Raw genomic sequence first — 24,538 nt, 5'->3', positions numbered from 1 at the left:
TATGTAGTATGTATGTTTAATGACACAATATATGACATATACTTAAAGTACACAACTTCACATTTCACATAAATCGATCTTCCATTTTTCTCATAGCTCTGAATTTAATTGTTCTTGTTATGTTACCATTGACATTGGGCAGTGTGTCCATTTTTCGAGCAGCTTCCTGTATATAACAAAATATACCACATAATTAATTTGGCAACTAATTACTGTATATACATCTATCTTATAGGGAATGGGTGCATGGTAGGGGGGGGGAGGGAAACATGGTAGTGTAGCTGGTTGAGGCACTATGCCAGAAGGGGTTCGATTCCTGATGAGGTCATCAAATTTTTCAATTGGTTTAATCCTACCAGCAGCACTATGGTTGTGGGGTAAACTCAGCCTCTAACATAAATGAGTACCAGGAATCTTCCTGGGAGTAAAGGGCGGACTACCGTCATGTACAGTTGACAACCTCACTGCCATTTGTGAGCCGACTGTCAATATAATGTGGAAGCCTCAATGTCTCATAGCCCTATGTGCCTTCATGGCCTGTTACACAGATAGCTTTACCTTTTTCTTTTTTACTTCACAGAAAAAGGGGATAAATGGGTGCTTTAGAAACCTGAGCATTTATCCGAGAGCAGAACAATATGATACAATATGCCTATCTCTCATCTGATCTAAACAGAATTCAGACTCATTTCAGTGTAAATACATGAAGAAAACAGAGCAGTTAAAATAAGATCACAAACCTCTATCTTTTGCACAAGTTCAACCTCTTTCAAACCAGCAATAAAATTTGAAACGTGACAGCCTTCAACGCTTCCAACACGCCCTGTGCGCCCACAACGATGAATATAATCAGCCATGTACAGAGGGAAGTCATAATTAATCACATGTTTTACCTGAAACACAAATATGTAACAAATGGATAATAATTCAACAGCAACATTTCAATACAGATTTTCTGATGCCAGTCGTGAAACATCATTTTTCATTGTTCATCATATAAAAAAAGTTACAAAGACCCAAAATGTATCCCTTTGAAACAGCAGTCCAGGGAAATGTAATACAGTTTTTTAATTTAAAAATTCAAATATTGATATGAAGAACAAACCAAGATGACTGCTGTAATTTTATATTTTTACAACATAAAAGCAGTACCAAAATTCATGCTCTATCTAAGTAGTGCATAAACTAAAACAATTGTAAAGATTCTGTTATTTTTGTAAGAAACATTAAAAAGTTAATGAATTTCGGTAATATCATAACGAGGGCCCGGATTTTGACGACCTGAAAATATTTAAAAAATGACCTATAAAATGACCGAAAAAATCCAGAAAAATGACCTAAAATATGAGCCAAAAATGTAATATGCAGGGCCCAGATTTTGACGACCTGAAAATATTAAAAACATGACCTATAAAATGACTGAAAAAATCCAGAAAAATGAGCTAAAGGAGAAAAGCAAGAACACTTCACTTCCATGTTATTCACATTTCCGAAAACATATGAAGAAAAATTCCCTAAAATGGCCAAAAATGACAAGAAATGCCCTTAAAAGTAAAAAAATTACCTATAAAATTTACATTTCTGTAACCAGCAGCTCATATACGAGATTTATATATTTGAGAGTATCGGATAGGGTACAATGAAAAAAAGATGACATGTCATCAAAATCCAGGCCATGATCATAACTATCAAATGATGTTCTGCTCCAGAGAACCCTCACTTACCCTGACTGTATTAATGCCTCTAGAACCAATGTCAGTACAAGAAATGACATTGACATCGCCCGACTGAAATAACCTCAGCTTCCCTGTCCGAATATCAAGTGGCATTTTTCCATTCAGGTTTACACATTTCACACCATTCTCATTCAGGAACATTGATATCCAATCACATGTTGATGACTTGTTGCTGCAACAAATGCAGTCACATCATTCTTACAAAATTCACATACAAAAATATCCTTATTTATAATGACATAACCACTGTTTGAATTCTGAGGTCTCATTCAGTGATTATGAAAATAACTGTGTTTTGGGATGTGATTGTATGTCATATGATAAATATTTACTTACTTACTTTCTCATGGAGCTGAGCCCTTCTTGAGGAGCCGCCAATTCTGCAGCTACTCAAGAATTTCCCAGCAGTTTACAGAACCCGAAGGTTCATCATTGTATTCACAAGAGCCCTCCACTGGTCCCTATCCTGAGCCAGATCTATCCAATCCATAACATCCCATCCTATCTCTCTAAGATCCCAAATCTCATATCCATATTCATTAGCTTAGGTCGTTTATCCAAGGAATCAGTCCGGGTCTGAGGTTTTGTGTTCATTTTCGTAGCATACTGAGTTTTTATGGTGAGGAGTTGTTAGCCCCACGCCCAACCCCCAAGCTGTAGGGCCACCCCTTATTGGCTGTCCGCAACTGCTTATTCAATATATTCACAGCTTCCCTCCAAAACTGGAGGGTGTCTCCTCCATCCGCAACCTGAGGACGTGCCATGCCGTGGTGACAAGGACCCACCTAACATGGAATAAATATTTACACACCCCATAAAACAGTAATTTTCACAATGACCGTTGAGAATTAATGATACTTGAAAGATTAAAAGAACTTTAAAGAAATTCACCCACTGTGGTGCCGTCTCCAACAAACCTTAGTGCGGTCATGGTTCCATTCTATACATTACCAGTCTTTATCATATGAAAGTTTTTACTAGGGTTGTAATGATTGATTGATTTACTGTTCCCAAAATCTCATTTATTGGTCCAAGTAAGTAATTATTTAAATGATGAGGTCTGTCTTCTGAGATATAACACCGTGTGGTTCGTTGAAACTCGTCTCAAATGCCAAGTAGAACTCTGTTTGCTGCCTGCTGGTCTCCTGCTTGGCTTTACTCTTTTGCCCTGATGGAGAGGATATGTTCTTCCAAAATGCTGGCTACCTTTTGCAAGATTACATGACATTATATCCCAGAAGATAGCTTCAAATCAGTTCTTATATGTTATGTGAAAATTGTATTTCATATTAATGATATTGTGACATGACAGCTGGAAGCTCGAATGGTGGAGACAGAATGCATGAATGCGTATTCTTGACTTCAGTACTAGCTGGAGGTTAGTGGTCAGATTCACACCCCAGTCGCTTTCACCCTGTGGAAAGAGCTCTCAGTACCCACAGGATAGGAGGCTTGGTGGGCCCCAGAGCTGGTCTGGATATTGTGGAACATAGAAAATCTCTTGCTTCTGCTGGGAATTGAACCCATGCCATCCAGCCCATAGTCCATTGGTATACTCACTGACCTATCCCAACAACAACAAAAAAATCCTTGGCCTGTGGTCCACAAACAAACTATACCAACCGAGCGACCGCCACTTGTCGGCGAAGTTAGTGCCAACTTTTGAGGATAGGAGGTGTCACGTGGTCAGTGCAATGGATCCCCACGGTTGTAAATCTCGGTTTTCTAGACTGGGACCTATCCCAACTCCTACATAAATTCTGTTTTATATAATCAATTATATAAGATCAAAAATATGTTTTAACACTAACTTTACAATGGAATTCTTCCATCAAATTATACTCACTTAACTTAACTGACTTATTATATCTCATAATTACCTAAATATGATAACAGGATGTTTCTTTGCAGTATCACTTTTAACCATAGCAAGCAACTGACCAGGCTTATGCGATCTGCCAAGTCGATAAAACTTCTGTGGGACATGTGGTAGCAGCCGGTGAACTTGACTTGTTGTAACTCTCACTAATGAGTCAGTCTGAGAGAAAATTATTAGGAAACGAAATTCAACAAGAAATACATACATTAAATTACTGTTTTAGAATGGCCATTTCTGAATTGAACCCTAACTGAACAACAGAGAGATGAAATGCCAGCAGCATAATACTCTTAATGAATGGATGTGGAGCTTCTACTTTCAGCCCCAGTACATATAAAGGTACTGCCTCTAACATTTCAGCTATTATAGTAGGCCTTTAAGTTCCTACAAATGTGTCATTTCAATAATTCAGTTATATGAAGAGCAGTTTAATGTTTCTTTGGGGAGCAGTGGATCTGAAAATTAAACTGAGGAAAATCTTAATTGGAAGAAATTTAAAACTGAGGTTATTGACTCGGGATTACTGATAACGAATGATACCTGCAGCAAAGCCTTAAACTGAGGACATTAAACAGAGGTTACACTATATACAAATGTCTCTTTACTCTTATGAAGTACTGGTCCATTGGAACTAGTGCCATCAATCTTTATAGCTATTGAAGTATCCTTTGACTTACTTACTTATGGAGCTGAGCCCTTATGGAGGAGCCAAATCTGCAGCTACTCAAGAATTTTCACAGCATTTTATGGAACCTGAAGGTTCATTACCGCATTCACAAGAGCCCTCCACTGGTCGCTATCCTGAGCCAGCTCATTCCAATCCATACCATCCCATCCTATCTCTCTAAGATCCATTGTAATATTGTCCACCCACCTACGCCTTGGTCTTCCCAGTGGTCTCTTTCCTTCTGGCTTTCCCACCAATATCCTATATGCATTCATCTCCCCCATCTTTCAACATCCAGAAAAATTTCCTCATACTCTCCGGATAAAACTATTTATCCTCAAGAACCACACTTCCACAAGGAAGGCAGTGCCTGAATTCAAATAGCCAACAAGAAGAAAAAGTTATTTGCTGTTTGGTATGTTCATATTTCTGCCTTACTTCATTACTGCTATTACAACAGTATTACATAGTCTGTTGTGGGCTGGCTCGGGAATCTATCACCATGTTTATGGGAAATCACAGTCCAAGAGCTGAACAAAGCACTTATGAGCTTCTGGAACTGAACCTGTTTGTAACTTCCTGCACATGCAAAGTTCAGTGTTTCATGTTTATTTAAATTAAAGTGAACATGAGAAGGATGCAGCAATTCTGTGATAGTTTTATGCTGAACTTGATAAACAATCCAGCTTCTCCATATGTTGCCACATTACAGCACAGGGTGAACATATGATTAAGTATAAACTGTGAATACAGTATAAGAAAAATCAGTTTAGTAATCTGTTTCAAATATACCTGTATAACAGGACTCAGTATATCCGTAAGGCTTGTTGGCACTACGGCACTAACCAGTGTCATCTGGGCACCTGCTGGCACAGCAGTTAGTGTACTGGTGGCTGTTCTGAATTGAAACTGCAACAAGACAAATGCCATCAAAAACAAGCCAGTGCTGCTATACACACAGTGTGAACCTTATGTCTTTGATTAAATGAGTCAATTTTGTGTGTTATGACTTCTTTTAATGTCCTCAAACCTCCTTCTGAATCTTCAGTTTTCATCATTACACATGATGCATTCAAATAATCTTCAGACAATAGGTGTTACTGGAAAGTTCCCAGACTAGGTCAAAAAAGAAATACTGACTTAACTAACTCAATTTTGGCTGCCACCTCCTTCAAAATAGTCTCCTTGGGAATGTATACAGTGATTCCAACATTTTTGTCATGCTTCAAAAGCACCACTGAAGTCATTTTCCTTAATGCTGTTGAGTACCGCTTGCTATTCCCTTTGGATGTCAGACACTGTTCCAAAACGTCCCTTCAGTTTCATTTGCAATTTGGGAAACAAAGCGAAATCACAGGGGGCTAAGTCTGGCAAGTAGGGAGGATAGAGAATGATAACCATGTTGTTGTTAGTCACAAACTCTGTGGTTTTCAGGGATGTAGGGGCAGGTACATTGTTGTGATGGAGCCAGTTGTGGTTGCGCCAAAGTTCCAGTCTTTTCTGTTGCACATTTTCTCTCAAGCATCTCAAAACGTCACAGTAAAAGTCAGAGTTGACCGTAGTGTTAGGAGAAACAAATTCATGGTAAACAATCCCCTTCAGGTCGAAAATAGGATAAGCATGCTCTTTGTTGAACTCTGGACCTGCTGAGACTTTTTTGCTCTTGCTCATTGTGGGCTCTTCCACTGTTACGATTGTTGCTTTGTTTCCAGATCATAACTGTAAACGCAACTTTTGTCACCCATAATGATCATGGAGATAAAAGTTGGGTCCACTTTAGCCATTTCTTGTAGCTCAAAACATACGTTTACGTGCCACTGCTTTTGATTATGTGTCAAGAGTTGGGGAACAAACTTTGCGGCAATGCAGCACATGTTTAAATTTTCTGTTAAGATCTCCTGGCAGACTCCATAACTGATCCCAAAGGTGTCTGTGAGCTCATGGATTGTTTGGTGATGGTCTTTGTGGATGAATTCTTGAATGTTGTACACATTTTCTGTCGTTTTGCTGGTGCTAGGTCCCCTGAACGTTCATCATCTTCAACTGACACTCGTCTGGTGATGAAATGTGACTGCCATTCACAAACCTCTGTCTGGCTTAAAGAATGTTCTCCAAAAGCCTTATAAAGCATTTCAAGGGTTTCGGTAGTGGATTTACCGAGGTTCACGTAGAACCTGATGCAGACACGTTGTTTGATTCTGCCATCCATCACAGACGAAACAAAACATGAAGTCAAAAAAGCACTCATGTAAGACGGTAAGATGGGTGAATAAAATGAATTGAAAAGGACGAGAAGGAAGTGGTTATGACCTATTTCAAGGAAATATTCCAGCAACTGCCTGAAGGGACTAAAGAAATCCACAAAAGAAACCTCAGTCACAACAATTGGTGTTTGAACTAGGTACGTCCTCTGAATAAAAGTGAGAAGTGTTGTCATTTGATTAAGCTTGGTGACAGAACTGTGAAATTTAAAGGAAATGACTAAATATGACCAATCCAAGTTATACCAACTTGATATAAGATACTTGCTCTGACATTCATTTTTTGTATATTTTCTATACTGTGGAGCAACTCTGCAAAGTTACCCCCTTAAATTTTTACTCTGAATGTGCACACATACTGTATGCTCCAGCTCATATCAGACAGTTTAATCCACAGCTTAAAGGCCACCTTTTAAGCAACATGGTAATATTTAATGAGATGAACATTTCAGGACTGCTTACCTGAAAATGCCTCAGAAAACGGCACAATTTCTCACTGAAACTATCATCCAGTAGTGTGTCGGCCTCATCCAGCACCACATGGTGTACACTCTTCATGTTGTAGATACCTGCGACATGTCAGTGTTTTAATGTGAGCATGGGCTCAGGAAGAAGGGTTCAAACCAACCAGCAATGTAGAGAGTTGACAGTCTTCTGGAATATGTCACTGTGCCCTTCAATATAGCTACCAATATTTTAGAGGAACCTACTACCTCCATTTTCAGAGCACCCTGAAGACGGAGGCAGCAGGTTCCCCTGATATGTTATTATCTATCTATAAAACTATACAATTTGATATTCTAGAAGCCCATAATCATGATACAGCTGTGACAACCTCAAATCTCACATAAAAGTTTGCTTCACAGTTGCAATGTCTAGAAAACTCAACGTGTTAACATTACACATGGAGGATTTTTACTCTGTTGACCGGTTCCATGGCTCTGCACTTCACGGTGGCCAGTGCGCTGCTTGCTGTGGTGCACATACGAATTTTGCTGATGCCTGACAGCTGACATTTGGATTAAGGGAAGTTCTTAACTTTATTCACAGATCACAGGCATTGAAAATGCTGTCCCTCTATGTGTAGACATTCCTCATAAAGGTGGAAGAGGTTCTGATTTATGCTTTGAAGCTGTTCTGTGGGAATATTTGCAATTTCCCTAAGAATATTTTCTTTTAATTCTTCCATGCAGGGGTTACTGTTGTAAATTTTTTCCTCCAAACAACCCCAGGAGAAATACCACTGATGATAATTCTGTCCCCAAAGACATCAGACGAGGACTGAATAGACATGTGCAGTGTGGGCAGTAGCGGAGTCTTGCTGAAACAAGACGCCGAGTCTTCTTTTTTCTGTCAACTCTGGAAAGATTTGGCTGAAAAGGACCTGCACATATCTTGCAATTAATGGTTTTGTTAAAAAAAACACGGCTCCAACAACCCTTCTTGCAATTACAGCACTCCAGACACCAACCCTCATTGGATGGAGCAGGATGTTGTGGGTTAGATGTGGATTCTGTGAACTATAAGTAGCGATTATTTTGCGTATATATGTATCACTGCAAGTGACACCATGCTTTATCAAAAAAGAATGTCAATTGCAGATCGATCTCACCTTCGATGGCAGACTGTAGGAATCAACTTCGAAAATGAACCCTGTGCTAGCTGGACTGTGTGGCTGTATGGCATGGATTACTGTTTTACAGGGTCTAAGATATAGCAACTGTGCTGCTGTACTTGCACTAGGCTTTGACACCCCAGTCTCTTGTGCTAGACATTTAAGTGATTTTCTAGGTTTATATTCAAGGTTGGCTCCTATGTCATCTAACTTCTCCTCAGTAATCACTCAGGCACTTATTATTTTACTTCTTGTCTATTAAGAGTCCTGTTGTTCTAAGTTTATTCACCAAATTGTGAATTGTTTGTCTGCCGAGAATTCTTTCATCATGAAATTTATGTTGAAGTTTCTGCTGACATTTTCTAGCAGATTCATATTTCACATAGATGTCATATACATAAATACATGTTGCTCTGAAGTATACCATACCGCTCACTAATTGTAACTAAGAATGAATGGTTAATGGAGCTGATAACTGCTGCCTACTGCTGACAAATCATAAACAAGCTCCCATGCATGAACTGCATTGCTCGCCATGAAACATAATGCCATCACGTGATCCACAAGTTAATTACTTATCTTCAATCCAAATGTTATCAGTCATCAGGCATGCTGATTCATCAGCAAAATTCACATGTGCCTCAACAGGAAGCCACACACAAGTTGCCATGAAGCACACATCTGTGTACTGGTCAACAGAGTTAAAAAACTCTCTGTATATATGTCAGTCTGTTTATTTTGCAGCTTACTTAATGACATTTCATCCACATCACATGTTATGATGTCACACTCAGAGCTCCAGAAATATTCATCTACTTGCAGTGAATGAACTGAAAGAGATGGCTGCATGTATACAAATATCTGTATGAAACATACAGCAGAAGAAAATGGATTCTGTTATATCGGAGGTACATTTCATTTTATTTCTAGAGTACTGGTCAAATTGTGCACAATGTAAAATAGCATGAGGAACATGATATGTACATTTACTCTTTCTTTAGTTAAGAATGTGATATTTGGTATGGCATTAAATTACAATCTCACCTAAAATTTTGTATAAAACAATACTTGCATCTTGAAAATTACAAACATAGCAATGATGTGATTTTTTTAGGTTATGCATGGCAATTAATTATTAATTAATAAATTATGCTGACCTCTCTATATTCAAAAGGAGTTAAAAGAAGACGTGTTCCTTCTAGCATGACTTTTACTGAATGTCAGTTCAACTTGCTGTTCTAACAATTCCTTCGCTTGTTCCAAATTCTATACAAATAGATGTGTATTTTACCTGTGGTAGTAAGTTTACTAAGTGCTCCAAGACTTGCTACCAACAAATCAACTTCCTCAAATGATGGGTTCATTATTTTTGATTTAGTATGACCACCTGTTAGCACCTTTGAAGTAAACATCAATTTTCTCGAAAACGTCTCAGCTATTTCCTGAAACATTGGGAGATCTCAATATACAGTATTCTCCTAAAAGTAAAATGTCAGAAAATAAAAATGTAACCAAGATTTCAATCAAGTAAGAGAATAAAAAAAAAAATCGGTGAATCTCGCCAATAAACCAAAGGACAGATGTACTCAATTTCAGCATATATTTCTAAATGCATTCTTTAAATTGCTGTAACCCATATCGGTCTTCATGCTCACTAACTGCAGAAACAAATCTATTGTTTGAAGGTAACATTGTCCATGTTTAACTAATTAAGCACTAAGCCATGAAGATATGTGGGGGAGTGGAGGTATAACCCCACCATTCTTGTATCTTGGCACTAGATGGAAGGGAGTGGTCAGCTTCATGTACCAGCTGCTTTACCCCCACAGAATCTGACCTCAGTACCCATTGCACAGGAGGTTGGGTGGACCCTTCCTTAAAAGATTCTGCCAGATTGATCTGGTTTTCACTTCTTTGGATTTTGCAAAAATAATTTTTTTACAGAGCAAGGTCGACAGCCTTACATCCAACCTCCCCAACCTGGAGGACCAGGTCCCTGTATTTATGTTCCCCAGTGACAGAGTACCCAGTTATATCCCCTGGCACTGGGTTTCCTTTTGTCACCTTCTGCAGCTCACAGTACCACCAGTGGAGGTATTATAACCTGCCTCCACTACTGAAAATGGTTCAAGTTAAGAGTTATAGATCTTGATGAAACTGATATTTTATATTAAGCAATGTTCCTTTCATGCATTAAGCTGCTTTTATATGTCTGAGAGGGATCTGCTTGAAAGGATTGATTGGTTGATCCCTCAGCCCCCAACCCCTCAGGTCAAATAACCTGTCAAGTAACCCTAACTCATTGATCAAAGTGAAAAGAGGCCAGGAAAGTGAAGATGTATTTGTGTTTCAGTGATAATTCAGTGTGATCACAACAAAAAGTAGCAAAAATGTGCCTAATGGCTTTGTCATGTGTGTCTGTCTCTCTGCATGGTAAAAATTTGAGAATTACGCAATAGATTTGCATGAAATTTCATACTGGAGAATTTTACTAAGACTTGTTGACCTGGTTAAAATTATACACTATGAATAGACCATTTACATGGAAATCTACATGCATTTCTGCACACATCCTGAGCATGCAGCAAGAACTTTATCTGACAAAAGCTGCAGAGAAAAGTGAAACACACATTTCANAAACCAGGACGATGGATAAAGTCCAAAAACCCAACATATCAGCACACATTTCATGTCCATAAGTCTTAAAAGTTTATAAAATATTTCTTAAAAAAAGGGGGTGGGGACCAATTATGTCAAATTTGTTACGCTATACATAAATTTCCTGAATTACTAGACTTAAAGGAGAAGTAACATGTCAAGTTTTGCAAACCAGATGATCTGAAATGACTAACAAGATATTAAAATTGGTTACAAGTAATGTGAACTTACACCAATCTGATTTGCCAATTCCCTGTTGGGTGACACAATTACACCAAGAGGGCTGTTGAATCGATGTTCACTTAACACAAGACGCCACATCAGGATTTGATTTATCATAGGCAGGAGATATGCCAAGGTCTTACCACACCCTGTTTCTGCAGTTAAGAGTGTATTACGTCCTTCCAGTATAGTAGGGATACCATCTTTCTGCAAAACATATTAAAATTGCTATGGCATTTCTCAAAAATCATCATATGTAAATACCAGCATTTTCAAGAGAAAAATTAATTGAAATCATTCTCATGTGCATAATAATTCTGACAATACTAGTGCCACAACATGGTAACTGCTACAAAAAAATTCACATCAAATTTGACTCCAAAGATGTCAGTCCAGTAATGTCCACCTGGATGGTTAATTTATCTATGGTTGAATATTTGCAATTCTAAATTTTAATTTTAGCATGTACAGACATGTTTAGATCTGCATCATTTTTATTTGTCAGTTCTGTATATTCCTTTTCAGCACTTGCCTGGAAGGACTGAGGAAAAACTATGCAAACCCTCAATCAGGACAGCTGGTCTCTGGGCTGAGATTTCAACCCAGGTCATTCTGAATATGAAAGTGTTACTCTCTCAAAGATGATGGTTGGTAACACCCATATCCCTGTTTCTCACAAAACTGCAAATGTTTCAACTAGCAGACATGGGCCACGCCATAGCTCAAGCGGTTAGTCACTGGCTTCCCACCGGGGCGGCCTGGGTTCGATTCCGGGCCTGGTCAAGTGGGATTTGTGGTGGACAAAGTGGTGCTGGGGCAGGTTTTCTCCGAGTACTTCAGTTTCCCCTGCCAATCTTCATTCCACCAATTGCCCCACAATCCCCCTCACCTATCATCTGGGGCTGGTACAAGAGGCCAGAAGTGGCTGCAATACAAGGGACTTAGCCCCACCCCACTAGCAATGAAAACTAGAAGAAATACCTGGATGACTGTTGGTTCTGTGATTTCCTGTTCCTCCAGTATATCGATAATGTTGCTGCTAAGGCCAGTGTCACTGAAACTGATACCACTCTCAGATGAATTACAAATTGCTGGGTTCTGAAATAAAACAATTCAATTAAGTTTGTAACCATCAAAAATACATTCAGGATACTTAGAATAATACTTAGACCTAAGAGGGAGGAAGACTGGATAACATAGTACGATAACAAAGAGCTTCATTATTCATAGTCTTCACCTAATAATATTNGATGGTAAATTGTTACAATTAATATGTTGCTGGACATTATCCATCATCTTGTCTGTTCTTAAAAAACCGTCTAGTTTCTATTAAAAACACAACGTTTCGGGAACTGGAATCTAACAGAATCTAACAGAGTCCAGTTCCCGAAACGTTGTGTTTTTAATAGAAACTAGACGGTTTTTTAAGAACAGACAAGATGATGGATAATGTCCAGCAACATATTAATTGTAACAATTTACCATCATCACAAACTGTTAGATCTTATTAATAATATTGGGGTGAGCAAATGTAGCAACCATGGGAAAGGTGATAAATGCATAGAGAATTTTGGAGGACCATATATACATGGGAGGAGAACATTAAATGGATTTTAAAGGTACAAAACATAAAGAATTAAAGGACAAAAAGGAACACTTTTCGGACCAGTAACTCATGAACATGAATTGTTATGTCATAGCCTTACAGGTCTTAATACGGCAAATGTCTGCATCTGTGACATAAATGTATAGCACATCACTTCATTAAGACTAGGATTCTCTCTTTCCGGAGGTATATACCATTCAAATTCCTTATTGCTGGATAAGATTATAAATCAGTTCCAAAACTAGAAACTCGTTTCATTAGAAGACATTTCATAACAGCAGCAGTATCATACACATCAGTTTTCTCCATTTTCATCTTGAAAATCAAAGTAAATTAACGCTATAATTCATATTTTTGCCACTAGATGCAACATTTAAAATGATATATGCCAGATAATGCAATTCTATTCCAATCTCAATAGCGTCTACCAACTGTAATTCAAAACTGGAATTTACTAAATGTTTCTCGTACATATTTATAAAATGTGGAACTATTCTCATTACTCAACATGTGTTGCATACGCACATGACTTCAATCTGTGTGCGCAATGGTCGGAAATTCAATAAAAACTATAGCTGGTAGATATACATATGTATAAATGTATTTACTTACTTCCCGATACTTTTGGATTGTGAAGAAATCTCCTCTAGACTTTCTGTGGTGCCAACCTTTAGATGCCAATGGAATGCTTTCAAATTTACCATATGTTTGACCTTCATAAAGGTTGTATTCACTCCTCTTACAACTAATTCGTAACACCTGTAATAAAAGATAAAACACAATACTCCTGCTATCATACTATATTACTTACTTTTTTTTTTATTGCTAGTGGGGTGGGACTAAGTCCCTTGTACTGCGGCCACTTCTGGCCTACTGTACCAGCCCCAGATGATAGGTGAGGGTGATTGTGGAGCAATGAAGATTGGCAGGGGAAACCAAAGTACTCGGAGAAAACCTGCCCCAGCGCCACTTTGTCCACCACAAATCCAACTTGACCAGACCCGGGATGAAACCTCATATTACTTAATTAATTAAAAGGGAAAGTGAAAGGGAAAGAATAAGAACAAAAATAGTTGCATTGTGAAGGAACTGTATGATTGGCTGTAAAAGATCTTAAGTCTTACTTGGATAAGTTCATGCAGCAAATTCAATTCAAAAACAAGATCTTTTCAATACCATTTTGAAACTGATCAAACAACAACGTCTTCCAAAAATTAAAATGTGAATTTCCTTCGTCTTAGTTTCTGTCCAGAACACACAGTTTTGGGGGGAGCCACAAAAGTTTCCCATAATATTCTCTGGCCCACATGTTAATACCTCCAGTGTATTTTATATTCTTTGTTCATTATTTTGTTTAATAACTAAAAATATTGTGCCTTTCAGCCTACTGATAATCTTTGGATTATCTGTCTTGAAAAATAAATTCCCCAATTCCCCACAAGGCAGTAGGTTAGAATATCTCCACCTGTCACTGGTGGGCATAAATACAGAGAGCTGGTCCCCCAGGTTGGGGTTTGGACACAGGGCTGATGACCTTGCTCTGTAAAAAAATTAACGTTGTGAAATCCAAAGCGAAAACTGACAGAATCTTCTAAGGAAGGCAATGGCTGAAAAAGGGCTGTTTTGCCAATGGCGACAAAAAATAAATATGATTCCATGTCTGAAATCATGTTTAAATTAAAAAGGATTCTTTGGAAATCTGTTAAAAGTTGCTACTTGTAACATATGCATTATTCTGCAACCATTATTTTACCTATGGTAACCTAAACATAACATGAAAAGGACAAAAAATGAATATGATTCCATGTTTGAAATCATGTTTAAATTAAAAAGGATTCTTGGGAAATCTGTTAAAAGATGCTACCTGTAACATACGCATTATTCTGCAACCGTTATTTTACCTATAGTAACCTAAACATAACATGAAAAGGACTTGGTTTTCAGAACATACCTTCTTTCTTTGTTCTGAAGAGTCTACTTCACTGCCTAAAGCTCCAACCTTGACAGCAACACGTGCATTTGCTAACAGAGCCTGTGGAAACATATAAATATAAAATATTTTAGTATACCTTCAATATAGTGTAAAACTTTTATGGTGCTAATAATAAGAGATACAAATACAGGTATTCCTGGTTAAATGTGCTTGAAAAATGCAATTTAATTTCAATGTCTTCAAATTATTTAGGCTGATATCAATTAACAGTGCTGGCTTTAATGCAAACTGATCAAGAGAAATGGGGATAAGGGAGAAGTATACTATTGTGGGGTTTACGGAGGGGTAACATGAGACACGATAAACAGCTTGTGAAACTTCTCTCAAATTAGGGATGCAATATGACTGAATGCTACAAGGTACAGTAAGCACTTCTATAAAACACTTCTGGCATGATGATATTAGTCACAAGCTATACACTCTAGATCAGTAGTTCTGAAGCAGACTTTTCTGTGGCTGCAATCAAAAGTTAGAAACATATCCTGGGGACTCACTCACGGAGCTGAGCCCTTCTTGAGAAGCCGCCAAATTGTGCAGTTACTAAAGAACTTCCTAGCAAATTTATGGAGCCAAAAGGTTCATTACCGTGTTCACAAGAGCCTCCTACTGGTCCCTATCCTGACACAGATCAATCCAATCCATACTATCCCATCCTATCTCTCTAAGATCCATTTTAATATTGTCCACCCACCTACATCTTGGTCTTCCCAGTGGTCTCTTTCCTTCTAGCTTTCCCACCAATATCCTATATACATTCCTCTTCTCCCCAATTCGTGCTACATGCATAACTTTTTACAAGAGACTTCTGTAAATTTATAACTGAAGTCAAAGTCTGAGGAAAATGTGGTTGCCTTATGTTGAATTTGAGGTTCTCATAGAGGTGACTATTGACTACTTTCTAGGAGACAATCAATGAATGTACAAGGAGTGGGCCTTCTTGGGCCTTGCACTGCGACCACAGTGATCTATTGTGCCTTTCTAGGATACAATACTCTGTAGTCTGGTGAGAGTCAAGCTTTGTTCTTGAGGAGCATGCCACCAAGCAAGAGACAAGCATGAATGCAAGCACAGCTCTGCTTGGTGCTGTCTTCATGCTGGTATCTTGTTTGGCTTACTCTCTAAACTTGAAGATGGAGATGTGTTCTTCTGAAACTTTGGTTGACTTTCACCAGGCTACACAGAATTATATCCCAGAGAACAGAAATATGTGATTACCTTCATTTACAGGTAAAAGGTAAAGTTGTTCGTGCTTAACTAACTAAGCACTATGCCATGAAGGCATATGGGGAGTGGATTTATAGATCCACATTTTCTTAACCTCAGCACTAGCTGGAGGTGAGTGGTCAGCTTCATGCTTTGGCCCCGGCACCCATTGTATAAGAGATTGGGTGGACCCCAGAGCCAGTCTGGATGACGTGGGGAAGAGAAAATTCTTGACCGTAGCAGGACTCAAACTCCAACCCCTCAGTCATCCAGCCTGTAGCCAGTCGCTATACCGACAGAGTTATCCCAACAAAAAAAATATTAAATGGTAATGTGCTCATTGGGAATTTTTCTGCCATTAACAGGTTTTTTAATTCATAATTTTTTATTTCCATTTTTTAAGAAATGAAGGTGGAAGAATGTGTGGGTGTAGGGCAGACCTACAACATGCATGTAAAAATGGTCAATGAATTTACAGGAGACATGAAGAAAATTTGTCTCAAAACTGGGAAAAGGCTTTTAACAAGAAACTTAATAAGATTCCTATCTTCTTAGATATAATGCTGTGTAGTCTGCTGAAAGTACACCATTTCAGAGAAAAATGTCACCTCCATTTTTAGGGTCAAAGAATAAGCCAAGCAAGAACCCAGCAATCTAACACACCCAGCAAACCCCCCTCCCCTCCCACAGACCCCCATTAATGAATCTGGATTTTTACCATTTGTCTGAAATGTTGGATTTTAATAATGTGCCTTAGGCCTAACACAAATATTCTAACCTATCTAACCAATTGAACCTGTCTCTGAGTATTGATTTTTATCCATTGTCACTAAATTCAACATTTAATCGTGGTTATCAGGGCTAATAGAAACTATTTTAATTTACCTAACAACCTAATCTTGAACAAATTTAGGATCTTGCCATATTCATCAATTTATTGCCCCCATTTTAAATTTAAATTTTCTTGATGGGGGGGTGCAGTCCAACTGGGTCCACTCGGCACGGCGGCTACTGATTGGCCTATTATAGCCTGCCCCAGGTGATTATGATGATGGAGAATTTGGTGGAATGAAGATTGGCGGGGAAACTGAAGTATTCAGAGAAACCCCGCCCCAGCACCACTTTGTCCACCACAAATCCCACTTCGGGATCGAACCCAGGCTGCCACGGTGGGAAGCCAGCGACTAACTGCTTGAGCTATGGCGCAGTCTATTGCCCCCATGCTACATGTTCAAACTGTAGGCTGTATTCATAGTTTTTCATGTCACTCTCCTGTATCAAGTAATTTAGAATCAGAATCCCTGCATTAATATTTTCTCTCCTATTTATTATGACTTCTGATCACATTGCAAGCATGATGTAAATTAAAAACAGGATCAGTAATGTCAGTAATGTCAACTCCATGGGCAATGCTGTCAGAACACTGCAAAAGTGGAGCTTACCCATCTTCTCTATTCTTCATGGATTCCCACTTTTGCCAGCCCCCATATCCCCAAGATTGCGTGAAAAAGGGCATTAGAGGATAGAAGAGGACTGAAGAGACAGGGGAGTTGGAATATTCTTCAGTTTTCCTTTGATCTTTATAAATTATTCAAAATAATGCAACAAACCGGATGGTTATGAAACTCTGCAACAGATGCAATCCTTGTTGGAGGAGAAAACAGTGTTGATCTGCAGAGTTCACACAAGCCAAAACGTAACTGCATCCTGATGGAGTATTCCCTGTAACAACACAGTTCTGTGCTTAGTGCAATGTTATGTAAACACATTAAAGACAACTTCTAACCTAATTTTAATTACAAATTGAGCATTCTAGGCTTGAAGACTAATGAAATAATAACTATGAAAAACTGATAAGCAGCGCAGACACATGAATAACTAACTACCTTGATATCAATGTTCATACAAGAAGAATAACAAACGCCTACAAATTCATACACCGTTCTTCACAGTCCGTTCACACGGTTCACACATGTGCCATTAAGCCAATAATCGCGATGATCGACATAATGCACAACATGCGCAACCTGCAGTCACGCCATGGCGCGCCGCGGAATAGTAGCAGTTCTAATAGATAAATAAAGCACGATAAGGTAAAGGAGTGGCTGACCAAGCTGTCAGTTTCGCAGACGAGTGTATGTCAAAAGCAGTCAAAAGGTCAAAAGTGTCAAAATTTATGTCCCGTTATGTCCACCTGACGCTACACTTGAGTAGCGTCGTTATTGGCAGTATGTGTAGAGTGTGTAGAGGGTTAGGTCTGGTTGGCGAGAGGTAGAGTACTTGGAAGTTATTGGCCAAGTACTATATTTGCTGTGATGAAAAAGTAATGTGTGAAGTATTAACTGGATTCGTGGCCGTGATATGAATATTTGATGTCTGATAATTAAATGCACTGCTACATTCCTAATGGACCTGAAAGTGATTTTATGTGAGTAATGGGCAAGCAAGAATGGCAGGATAGCAGCCCTCTGTGTTGCTGTGAATACTGGAATGTTCATGAAGAAAGAAGCCACATATTAGGTTGTTGCTGTAATTGCGAGGACTTGGATGAGAGCGTTGAGAGGTTATAATTGGTATTTTTCTTGTTTAAATAAATCCCTGTTCCTGTACAATGAAAGACAGGGAGGATAGTAACTACTTTTAAGTGTTTTCAGATATAATTAATTTGCTGCAGTTGTAACAGTACTTATCCATTTGGCCAAGAATGTAGTTGTTAGTTTCTTGGGGTGGGATGAGACTGTGTCCACTTGGTACGTCAGCCAATAATTTGCCTATTGTATCAGCCCGAGGTGATGGATGACGATGAATGTGGAGTGGTCGGTGGAATGAGAATTGGCAGGAGAAACTCTTCTCCAGTGCCACTTTACCCACCACAAATCCCACATGACCTGATATGGGCTTGAACCTAGGCCGCTGCAGTGGGAAGCTGGTGACTAACAGCCTGAGCTATGGCAGGGCTGGTCAGGAATGTATGTGAGATATTTGTTCATTATTGAGTTGGGAACACTGAGTCATGATTTTAAATTCCTGTAAAACATAGACCTATAACCCAGGACAAGATGTAGATGGCAGATCTTCATCAAAAGCAAATTATTGATATATTTTTAATTAATTAATGTTTCACATACATTTGATGGTCTTGTTAGACTGGTATGCTATACACTGACTGAGAAATGTTTCTAACATAAGTAACTAGGTGTAAATGTGTTCTTGTTTAGGCAAATTGAACATTTCAAACTTTTCCTTGTATATTAAAGCTTCTCTTTAGGAGAGGGCTGAACTTTATGCTTTATTAAATGACTTTTGTGTTCCATAGTATATGGTTGGGAAAGGGGTTAATCAGTGAAGCAATGAGATTCATTCATTCATTTTTTATTTGTTCACAAGATCTACATTTGGCGATATTGCCTCAGATATAGTACACGTCCATAGATTAAATGTCCATAAGGAGAGTGTCATAACAGAATACAGAAAGTATAAATATACAAATGTAAGTTTAAAAACATCCAGAGAACCATGTTATAACAGAAAACCTCATATACATAACAATTCACCATCATAACAGTAATTATAAACATGCAAAACACATGAAAATGCCACCTATTTAACTTAAATTTCATCAGTACAATTTAAGGTATCTAAAATATCTTCGAGGACAAGGTCCCATAATATACAAATAACTTATAGTAATAATAGATACAAAATAAAACATTTATTTTATTCGCAGTTCATTAAAATTGGTTCCAGATTCAGTCATATTGCAATTACGATTTAAATCTTGTATCTTAAAAATAAAATATAATATTACATTTAATCCTTATAGTTAAAAGTATTCGTCCATATATGATTAGCTATGTTATTGCCAAATAAAATGATTGTTGAATGTTTTATTATTCAAAATAAGGCCATTTTAAGGATATTAGCTTTCTGTGTGGTAAAATTAATGGCATGGCTAGAATTTAATTTTCCTTCACGGTCCTCCAACTCACAGTAAATTCTGAAAATGTTAATACTTTTATGATGTCTGATGTTAGACCTTGTTCAGTATAGAGAACAGAAAACAAAAGTCATGGCTGAAGCTCACATTGATTGATGAAACATGGAGGGTGTTCGATGTTGCATGGAACGCAAATGAATAACTGAAATTCTGTAATCCCCTTGCTGATGGACGGCACAATACCTACTATACATGCCAGCAATTAATAAGCATATTCGTTTAATAACCAGATATTTATGGCTTAGTTTTGAATGTTATTCAGGCTTTGTGGTCCCCTGATATGTGGGACATTAATTTTTTTTTCTGAGCATACTAATATATCTTACAGCTAATCAACAATTTTTAATTTATCTCCCTGACATAGTAAAATTAAGTTATATAGGATTTGAGGTTCTCACAGCGGTGGCTGTGAAGAGTACTATCTTCTAGGGTATAACGCTGTGAAGTCTATTGAAAGTTAACTGTCGTTTCTGAAGAATATGTTGACACCATCTGCAGGGCTGAAGAAGAAGCTGAACAATTGTCACATGCTCTCACGCTGGTTTCATACTCTGCTTATTATTTGACCCTGATGATGGAGGCAATATGCTCACAAGTTATGCTGTAGGTGAGCGGCCTCCGTAGTCTAGAGGTAGCATTCCCACCTCATGACTCGTGGTACGTGGGTTCAAACCCGGCGGAGGTCGTCGAATTTTTAAGGGCGGAAAAATTCAGGGAACAAGTCCTACGGGATGGACTTTAAGCCGTGGGTCCCATGTTGTAGCTTTACGGCACGTAAAAGAACCTCATATCTCCAAAGGAGGTCACTGAGCTAAATTCAAGGACATTTCCTGCCCAACAGTAGTCTCTGATGCCTCTGATAGATGGGGGAAGCATTATAGATACCGCCAAGCCAGTAGAGGCGAAACTCACTGGCTCGGTCGGGACTGATGGTACGCACCAATATCGGTAGGGTATAGAGACCAGTAGAATATCACAGAGGGAAGCACAGTGGACCAATACTGGTCACAGTGCATGGGGAAACCCACCCTCTCTAATAACTAACTAACTAACTAATTAACTAACTATGCTGTAGGTGACAAAGTGTTCAGTAGACCTTGATCCCCCTGTCCCCCCTGCACTGTGTGCTGCATTATATAGTACTTTTTATACCCAAAATGTTGGAACATAATGGCTGTATATTAAATAATTGAATTGCCTGTATGTAAGATTAATTAATTTAAAATGACTATATTAAAATGTAACTGTCAAATGAAAACATTTCCTAGTGTTTATGCTTAAAAGCCCAGCATATTTCAGTCCCTGTGGGGTCATTTTGAGGTTCATTACTTGACTGATTTATAGTAAGATTTTCATATGTGTTCTGTAAATATTCCAGAAATTTGCAGGCCTAGACAAATGGTAGAATAGCACCTTAATATATATCATGAACAATCTATGGCATCTCATTTCATATTCATTATTTTTAATGCCATATAATTCATCATCAATAATCTCTGTGACTTATAAGCATAATATAAACACTCTGTAGGTATATAGAATGTGGAAATGGAAGTGCATATACACATTTTAAAATATATATATGTTTTATGTTTAATAACATTTTGTGCAGAGCACTTTTAGTTAATATGTTTAGAATATATTCATCATTTACATTTTCTCATTAAAGATAATTATGCATTGTTAAAGCGATATTTTTTTTTGTATGATAATAGATGTTTCAGACATTTAAATGGTATAGTGACATGAAATATGTTTTTAAGGAAGAAAAAAAAGATTCTAGAGAATTATCTAGCCTGAAACATTTATGGAGTTTGAAAACATGTCATACATATTCTAATTGTTTGAACAATTATGAATTATTTTGAATTGTTTCATTTTTGGTCCGTTACACTATTCTATTCTATTCTATTCTACACTTTCTATTGACTTTGTAATTATGAATTACTATGAGTAGAAGTTCTGAAATGCCCAGTTGGCTTCAATGTTGTAACTGTATCAAGGCACTAATGATGACACATGATGCCCAAATGCTGTGGCATTATAAAAGTATTTTTTTTCCTTGGCACTACAGCCCCAGTGGGCCTAGGCCTACCTCCATGAACTCCGTTCACTTTGGTTTTTCTAGATCTTACACATACGGTAGGACTCCTTGGGCGAGTGATCAGCTCATCGCAAGGCCTCTACCTGTAGACAAACACAGAAAAACGCACACAAACATCCATGCCCTGAGTGGGATTCGAACCCATGATCCCGGCTTCTGAGCGAGCGAAGATAGTGCATGCCTTAGACCGCTCGACTACTGTGACCGGCATTATGAAAGTATAGTATTGCGCTAAGTATTGATCATTTTGTGAAATTAAACTTGTTTCTTTTTTTATTTTTTCTCAGGATAATTGTCTGCGAGCGAGTTCCATTTCAGCGTGTAAGCAGCATGATGAGCACCTTCCAGGATCGGTTACGGATACCATGGAGGGGAGGAGCCAAACAGATTTCGATTGATTCAGCATTGCCTATAGTCTTGCAGCCAGTGCTAGCATATATTGCTGCCCAAAGCGTGTGGTGTACAGTGCTAGTCTCACTGACCATGTTGTTTGGCATGTGTTACTTGTATACTGTCTTTGTACGATTCCTGCCACGAACAAAATTCTTCTTTGTTTGGACCTTGACATCTGCTATTCTCCTTCTGCTGGTATTTGAGTTTAATGTGGTGCCGTTTCTGGAGATCATGCCACATGAGAATTGTGTGCTCATTGGTCTAGTTATATCTTCAGGAATATGCTTGTATAAGGTTTGTAAAGTTCCCACATATTTTGTATAAATAACAGTAGGAACACTGAGAATTTTAAGAACTGGTCATCACTGTCCTTTTATTTTAATGAATTTTCAGCAGCAGTCCCTTACAGGCTATAAATTTGAACTACAGGCGAACTCCAACTTATGAACATAATGTGTACAATGAATGTTTGTAAGTTGAATTTATTTATTTTTTCATAAAATATGTCATTAAATTTGGTAATGTTAATTTGTCCTGTGCGCGGTGTCCTGTGTTTGCTAAATGAATTGGTAGTCACAATTTATTAGTGCACACAACATTCATAAATATGAATTGCTCGTTTCTTGAAAGTTTGTAAGTAGAGGCTCGCCTGTATGTGCAGCTTTCCATTTGTTTCCAGTTTCTCCAGCCACAGTACAGGTATCTCTGTTTTATGAACATTCGATGTATGAAGTTTGCCACAGCGAAGCGTTGTTAATTCCTTCCTATTTTTCACTTAACAGACTTCACTTTCACTTTGCAATCAGCTTATGTTCATAAGTGCTGCGACTTTTGCATATAAAGTGCATGGAAATTTTATTCTAAGTTTTATTTGCCATTATTTATTAATGATTGGCTTTCTTCAGAATCAGATTTTCCTATAACAAATAGGATCCCTATATGAATAGTTCAGTTGACTTTTGATTTCAACAGGCAGTTCTTTAGTATTCGTACAGGAACTTGTTTGTGGTTATAACTTTTTTGAGCTATCTGCTTGTTATTACAATTAATTTCACTTTCAGAGTCGAAACTCAAGCTCAACTCTACTGAGAATAATCTAACGAGTTTCAAATCTTCCCCTCAAACAGACATGACTTAAAAGCATTTTTATCCACAGAATCAGTATTTTCATTAGTATAGTGTGGAGTGCAGTCCGACATCTATACCTCTACATAATTTTCATTTTTATACTATGTCCCATAGGTGAGGACAAGAGCAGAGTTGAACTTTGTAGTTCATGCTGATATGGATGAGGAAACAGAATTGGCATGTTCTGTGTGCAGGCGAAGAGTTCCACCTCGTACTTTCCACTGTCTCATCTGTCAAGGGTGTGTTGTTAAGCGTGATCAGCACTGTGTTTGGTATGACTTTTATATCCAATATAAATGTGATAAAGAGTTCCTCATTGTACTTTCCACTGCTTCATCTACCAAGCATCTCTTGTTATATGTGTCATTAGATTTGGTTTCAGTGTAAGCATTACAGGATGAAAGCTGAATAAACACTGGATTAGTTGGTCAGTAAAATATTTCACACTTGATGCACCATTGTCTTAACAAAATTAATGTATGAGATATGAAGACCTCAAAATTTTTCTACTTTTCATTGCAATTTTGACTTGTGAAAGAGAAATAGATGGGAATATTTGTTAACATCTGGATGTGTTAATTTTTTATGTGTTCCTTGCATGAAGTGCACATAACATGAATGCATATAGGTGATGATATCCATTTTTCTGTACAAAACTATTAACCATTTTGATTTGATATTGGGTGTCTGCACTGAGAGTTCACTCAGAGATGTGGTGCAGCTATAAAGACTACAGTCTTATGAGATGTAACTCTTTGTAGTATGGTAGGAGTCCATTGATGTTTTGGAGGGATATACCACACCAGTCTTCAGGGTTGAAGAGTAAGCCAAGCAAGAAACCAGTGGAAGTAACTGGCAAGCCAAATTCAGCTCTCTTATCTGTTTCTGCTGGATTTTTGCTTGGCTTTCTCCGCAATCCTGAATGTGTAGGTAATACATTCCTCCAAAATGTCTGGTTCTCTCCAAACTACAGAGCGTTACAACCCAAAACAACATATTCTTTAACCTTTAACGGCCGAATGTTATAATTATTCGCATCAAGTAGCACCCCGAGCTGGCAACAGTCCTATGTCTTT

The 24,538-nt window shown here is 38.0% G+C and overlaps 2 protein-coding genes across 5 annotated transcripts in view; one reads left to right on the top strand and one right to left on the bottom strand.

The window, feature by feature from the left end:
- LOC111872170 (probable ATP-dependent RNA helicase DDX28) lies at nucleotides 1–17,844 on the bottom strand. Its single transcript, XM_023865768.2, has 13 exons — nucleotides 17,727–17,844; nucleotides 17,451–17,562; nucleotides 14,596–14,676; nucleotides 13,257–13,403; nucleotides 12,020–12,136; nucleotides 11,048–11,245; nucleotides 9,450–9,600; nucleotides 7,006–7,112; nucleotides 5,075–5,191; nucleotides 3,617–3,774; nucleotides 1,725–1,908; nucleotides 741–893; nucleotides 1–166 (listed from the first exon to the last, which is right to left on the bottom strand). The coding sequence occupies exons 2-13, from the start codon at nucleotides 17,544–17,546 to the stop codon at nucleotides 65–67; spliced, it is 1,611 nt and encodes a 536-aa protein (XP_023721536.1). The 5' UTR covers nucleotides 17,547–17,562; nucleotides 17,727–17,844; the 3' UTR covers nucleotides 1–64.
- A 22-nt stretch (nucleotides 17,845–17,866) lies between these two features.
- Nucleotides 17,867–24,538, top strand: part of LOC111872171 (palmitoyltransferase ZDHHC23) — a 10,809-nt gene continuing 4,137 nt past the window's right edge. The window contains exons 1-3 of one of the 4 annotated variants that reach the window (XM_023865771.2): nucleotides 17,867–17,933; nucleotides 22,229–22,628; nucleotides 23,577–23,734. In XM_023865771.2, coding sequence (XP_023721539.1) covers nucleotides 22,272–22,628; nucleotides 23,577–23,734 — 515 coding nt within the window. In that variant the 5' untranslated portion in view covers nucleotides 17,867–17,933; nucleotides 22,229–22,271. Of the gene's footprint in view, nucleotides 17,934–17,983; nucleotides 18,414–22,228; nucleotides 22,629–23,576; nucleotides 23,735–24,538 lie in introns of those variants that run through there. The other 3 variants (XM_033754559.1, XM_023865770.2, XM_033754560.1) reach the window with 3 other exon arrangements.

Source organism: Cryptotermes secundus, unplaced genomic scaffold (assembly GCF_002891405.2).
Source record: "Cryptotermes secundus unplaced genomic scaffold, Csec_1.0 scaffold581, whole genome shotgun sequence".
NCBI lineage: Eukaryota > Metazoa > Arthropoda > Insecta > Blattodea > Kalotermitidae > Cryptotermes > Cryptotermes secundus.
This window is presented reverse-complemented; position numbering and strand designations above follow the sequence as displayed.